Source organism: Lissotriton helveticus, chromosome 5_1 (genome assembly GCF_964261635.1).
Source record: "Lissotriton helveticus chromosome 5_1, aLisHel1.1, whole genome shotgun sequence".
Classification (NCBI taxonomy): Eukaryota; Metazoa; Chordata; class Amphibia; order Caudata; family Salamandridae; genus Lissotriton; species Lissotriton helveticus.
The window spans coordinates 480,136,240-480,142,239 of NC_136065.1; the positions used below are offsets into that span (position 1 = coordinate 480,136,240).

The window sequence follows — 6,000 nt, forward strand, 5'->3', positions numbered from 1 at the left end:
CTGCGATCTTTTTAGACACGGAAAAAGCTTTTAATTCTGTAGAATGGAATTTCATGCTGTTGGTGCTCGGGCACATGGGGCTAGGGAGCCTGTTTACCACCTTGCGAAGGTATTGTACACCGCCCCAACGGTGCCCCCCTGGAGATTTCCAGAGGGACCCAGCAAGACTATCCACTATCTCCTCTCCTTTATGCAATGGTGGCGGTGCCATTGGCATGTGCCCTCAGGGAGTACCATAGTCACAGGGGGGTTTGGTTCCCCATGTATAACCTAATAATCTCTTCCTATGCCAATGATACGCTTCTGTATATTCGAGACCCAGAAGTTAACCTCTCCCCAGTGCTACGGGAAGTGGCAAGATTTGGAGAATTTTTGGGCCTTAAGACCAATTGGTCGAAATCTACTCTATTCCCCCTCACCCCAGCGATACTGCCGGTGAACCTGGATTTCCCCTTAACTTGGTCTACTAACCCGGTGCGCTACTTGGGGATTCAAGTGCACACAAACTCGGAAGTCGTCCTAAAGCAAAATTACGGTAGAGCAATTGTCAGACTGGAAGAGGACGTCAACAGGTGAATTTGCCTTCCCCTCTCGCTTTTAGGCAGGATATCACTCATGAAAATGGTTGTGTTACCCGATTCCTTTTCTTGTTTTTAAACATACCAATGGTCCTCCCAACCCATTCTTTCAACAACTTAAATCCCCACAGCTTAAATTGGCTTGGGCCGGTAAACAATCCAGAGCCCGATGGGATGTTCTCACCCTCCCATACTCGATGGGATGACTGGGCCCCCTGGACCTAGACCTTTATTACCGAGCGGCTCAATGCTCCCATGCAAATCACTGGTTCATCAGCAGTCCCCCCCACCTACACATAGAGAGGATTGCAACAGCGCCCTCTCATTTGACCACAGCGCTGTTCCGTGCGGCGAATCGGGCATGGGGATTTTGGACTCTATAAATTCAACAGCTCCTGCCTGGCAAAACGTAATCAATCGCCAAGCAATCTCCTTTCTCTACTCCCCCCTTTACCCCCACTGAGTGGTGCGCTTGGCTTCCAACTATCACTGAGCCGGAAGTAGTGCGAGCGATGCGGCATTTGGACATAGAGGTAATCTGGAACTTTTTCACAGACGGGAGAGGGCGAGATTGGGAAGACCTGATTGCCAACAAGTCAGATGTTCCTCCCTTAAAAATCTACCACTATTACAGAGCCCACAGTGCAATGTGTGACTTGCTAGGGGACGAACTGCTGGAGCCACCAGAAGGAGTACCTCTCACCACACTGAAACGTTCTGAATCCCTGAATGGGTTGGTCTAGCACATATACGCTAAAACGCAGGAATTACGCTGTAACCAGTATCTTAAGTCCCGGTTGGAGTGGCAAGCGGACTTAGAGGCCAGTTAGATGACGCCACACGGAAGTACTGCTGTGAGGCCACGCAACGTATATCCCTCAATGGTAGGCGCCGCCTCATTCAAAACAACTGCCATTATGATTTTATGGTGCAGACTTGATCCTAAGTGTAATTAATTTCCATAGTACTTTGGCCTTTCCATAGAGGTGTTTGCCATTGGGTGCGTCCTTATGCCAATGTTGAACTAAGCAACTAAAATTACAAATGCATAGAATGTTTCCTCTGGAACTTTAGCATTGCACTTTTTAATGCCTGTTTATTTTAAAAGTGTGATGTTGGCACTAATTGCTTGAAAGAAAACTGCTGTGCAGTGAAGTAGCTTCTACTATAACATTTGTTCTTGCTGCAAATCATCAAGGAGTTTATACAATTAGAGGTTACATGTAATATCATTTTAATTGGTTTAGGTCAATGCATTGGGTAAAAACATTGGTATGAATAAAATTATTGGCGTTTTTTCATGTTTCTCTATTTTTGTAATAGTGGTAATCCTCTTTTCCCATTCCCCAATGTTTGCTTTCTCATTGTGCTTTTGCCATAGTTATTTCAATAATCATTGAATTTTTTTCTTTTACACTTGGAGCTATATTTTCTCCCTAAGTATTCCTCCCCCCCCAACTTACCATTTTACTGTAGTGCAGTCGAATGAGCACACATGTAATTCTCCCCCCAACCTAGAGATGGTGTGCTTAAAAAACCACAAGAAACCTAAAACGTTGAAAACATTTTTGGTATCACAGATGCCATGTGTTCTGTGTTCCAGGAAAAAGTTTGAGGTCCTTCTTTCTTGTCTTAAACAAAATTGGTAGTTAAGTGGTGTTTTTTTAACAGATAATAAGCCCTAGCTGCCAGGGAAAGTTTACATGGAATAAAATGGAAAGAGACATTCCGCTAATTAAATTTCAGTTACACTGTCCTGCTGGAGAAGCTTGGAACTCTCTGCTTTGAACACTGTGATGTCAGAACAGGCTTAAAATGATCAGAGGCTACAAATGAAGTCTCAAGAAGTCAAAAATAATGAAATTGTCCTTATAAATTTGAAAATATATCAGTAGTCAATACATGACACTATTCAAAATTATTGAACATATTTTGGATGAGACATTTGTATGAAACCTGAGTGTAATGTTCTCCATTTTCTTCCCTTTAGTCTCTAGAGGATCTGGAAGACCAAAAAAGGAAAAAGAAGAAGGAAAAGATGGGGTTTGGCTCAATTTCAAGGGTCTTTGCCAGGGGGAAGCAGCGGAAATCATTAGATCCAGGCCTTTTTGATGGTACTACGCCTGATTACTACATAGAGGAAGATGCAGATTGGTGACCTGATAGCTGTGTCTCAGCTGCCAGTGTGTGTGTTTGAGTCTGTATGTATGTATGAATGTCTGTAACTAAAGAAATAAATGATCCCCATCCTTGCGCCGGCATCTCTGTAAGTCATGTACATATACAGAAACAAAACGTGTGTGAATATGTTAATTGTTGTCCTTGGAGCAATGCAGTTGTGTTGTAATATTGTCATTCTGAGTTTTTCTTTTATTATTTTTTTATTCTTTTATGAAACTTGAAACTTGAAGGACTGCTGTGTATTTGTAAATAACACATATTGTGCACTTGGTGCTTGGATTGTCTCTTGTCTGTACATTGTTTTTCTAGAGCCCATGATGTGTTGCAACTACGTTCTGTACCTATTATATTTTCAGATTGGTTTGAGGGACATTCTCCTGTTCACAGGGTGCACGTGAACTGTGATCTTCTGTTCAGAAAGATGACAGTCTAGCCAATGATCTTGGTCAAATTCTGGTCTGACCTCATGGGCTTTTATGACTGCCAGTTTGAAATATTTTTGTTGCTTATTTATTTGCACACATGCAAAAATGTATTTTATCTAAATTATGACATAATTATTGAAGTTCTATTTTTCCATGGGATTGGGGGTATGTTAAGGGTGAGTGGAATTAATTTCTGCTGCTTGACATAGGAATGCTGCAACACTTTGACAGAGCCATTTGACATGTTGAGATGACTGTTACCTGTAATACATTTTTCAGAAGCATTTGTTTTATATCTACTGTATGAGCACTAATTGCCAAGGCTGCTACATCTAAAATACAAATATATTTCAGACACTACATATAATCTATTTATTTTTTAACGAAAGCATAACTATTTTAACACATTTTTAAAAAACATGTGGCTTGTGAAGCGCCTGATTGTAAAAAAAACAATTTAGGAATGTTTGACAGTAGGTACAGAACAGGAGAATTCATGTTTCAGTAGTCTTTTTAAACATTATCAAATGAATTTGTATCTTCATTTGTTCATGCATTTTTACAGGCATCCCACGTAAAGTTCTTAATCATGAAAGCAGTGTAAGTTTTTTTAAATAGTTAAGATTTGATGGGAATGGTATAACATCTACAGGTTTTCCCTACATTTTTCCCCATCATTCTTAATTCTAATATTTAAAAAAAAAATGGGTTGTCTTCCATTTTAGGAAATGTCTTTAACCTTTGGAACAGCTTACATCAAAGGATGATAGTGGATGCTGTCTGTATATAAAAATGACGACATCAAATGATTACATTTATTTTTTCTTTTACTTTACATCAAAAAGATTGTTTGCTTTGTTGTTGCTGAAATGGATCAGAAGCCTGCATTCCCTTGTCCTCCTTTCGTGGAACTTTATTTAATAGAGTTTAAAAATAGTTCACAGAATTAGTTACAATGGGATACACGGGAAAAGTTCCTGATTGGAAAATCTGGCATAAGTTAAACCGTTATTAGTAAGGTTAAACATATCTTTAAGAAAAGTTTTATATCCCCTTTAATAAATGCATTGGATTGTGAGCCTTTATGTGCATGTCTCTAATCAGTTAGACATTCCAGAACATTGTAATAGTAGCCTGATGTATAACATTTCATGTCAACAAGCGCAAAATCTGTTCTGTACCTATTGTTACGTAAGAGCTCCTATGGTATATACTGTCAAGTGGGATCCAGTCTCTTAATTTCTGCCTTAACATTTAACCTACAGTGCAGCAGTCTATTATGGATTGAAGCCCTTGGTAGGCAAAACTGGCAGCAGCATTAATTTGTTTCTTGTTTTTGACATTTACCCCTTGATCTTCCTTTTAAATAAATGTGTTCCAGAAATTAAAGTTAATAAATATGGCTGCTTTTAGATCCACTTTTTATTTAAAATAAAACCTGTTTAACCTGTTTTACTGTCATTGATCCTTTTGCTTATCTGTATGAACAACTGTGGTGCTTAAATTTAAATTTGCTGTACTTATTGCCTTGACCTAATTTCTTAAGATCTGAACATTGAATGAAAAACTTTGGCAATGGTGATGTATATTTCTGTATTAAGTGCATCCTGTTTGAAAGGGATATGTTGTCTTTAATTGCAAAACTAAAAAGGTGGTGACCCTAAAACTAGGAACTTGTGGGTAATTGCAGAAAGTTACTTAATATCTTAACTGCTTTGCAAAGGGATCTGTCTGACACTAGGAAATATATATGGGTCTGATATTGTTTCCTTCAGGCAAGTATTTTTTCAATTATGTTGTCTTATTTTTTAACTCGTTGACATTTAGTAGTTCCTTCCTTTACATTTCAGTTTTGTAAATTAGGAAATTATTTTAAAACCTACTAAGATGGAGATTTATTTAAGAGAACTACAGTAAATAGCATATTATTGGTAACCTTAGTTTTAACATTTCCCACAAGAATGGGACAGATTCTTGGAAGCATGACTGCAAATAAAAAAAGATAAAACATCTAAATAAAGCTTATTTTAAAATATAATGCTGTTGTTTGTATTTCTATCTCTTGTTTTTTCTTTCACTTTCATAACTCTTTCACTTGTTCACATCTCGGATTATCCTAATGCCTACTTCATGCATAGAGTGATAGTGATCATATATTGAAATGTAGATACAACTTGTATGTCAAGGGAAAAAGAGCGCACTTCTAAGCAAATGAGAAGTGCATGTAACTTAATACCAGCATATTTACTTTGTTGTGGTCGTCTTCTCCCTGATGGAGAAGAGTGTATTAAAAGTTGCTTGACTGGATTGAGGTATTGAATTGAAAACATAGCTTTTGTGTTTTTTGGTTCAAGCCCAGATGAACAGATACCTTCTCTATTAATTCATGACACTGTAGATAAAAACTGCACTAGACTTTGAAGATCGAAAGACTCTGGGTGTCTGGATCTTAAAACATCAATATTAAAGTAAGAAGGAACTTCTGGGAACAAGGATTTGTGGATGAAGTAAAAAAAGGTTCAAAGCATTAAGGAGGAAAAGTCAGGCAATAAAAATATAGGCTATGTATCTTTCAGTTAATACATCCCGTAGATTTTTCTAGAAACACAGAGGTAAATTTCTAGACCACCTGGCACCAGGGACTTAGTCAATTTGCCAAAGGAATCAGAAAACCAATTGTACTGCAGCCATTCCACAACCCACTGAGCAATATTTGAGAGAGATATATTTCAGGTGATGGTCAATCCCATGAGACCTTACACTGATAGTAGAAATTTAAACCATCTTTCATTAACCCCTTCGGTACGTCGGACGGC

At 38.2% G+C, this 6,000-nt stretch overlaps 1 protein-coding gene across 10 annotated transcripts in view; it reads left to right on the top strand.

Annotated features, from left to right (window-relative positions):
* Positions 1-5,222, top strand: part of KAZN (kazrin, periplakin interacting protein) — a 970,648-nt gene extending 965,426 nt beyond the window's left edge. For 9 of the 10 annotated variants that reach the window (XM_078642779.1, XM_078642789.1, XM_078642788.1 and 6 more), the window contains one exon: positions 2,569-5,222. In XM_078642779.1, coding sequence (XP_078498905.1) covers positions 2,569-2,736 — 168 coding nt within the window. In that variant the 3' untranslated portion in view covers positions 2,737-5,222. The remainder of the gene's footprint in view (positions 1-2,568) is intronic. The other variant, XM_078642785.1, reaches the window with a different exon arrangement.
* The last annotated feature ends 778 nt before the right edge of the window (positions 5,223-6,000 follow it).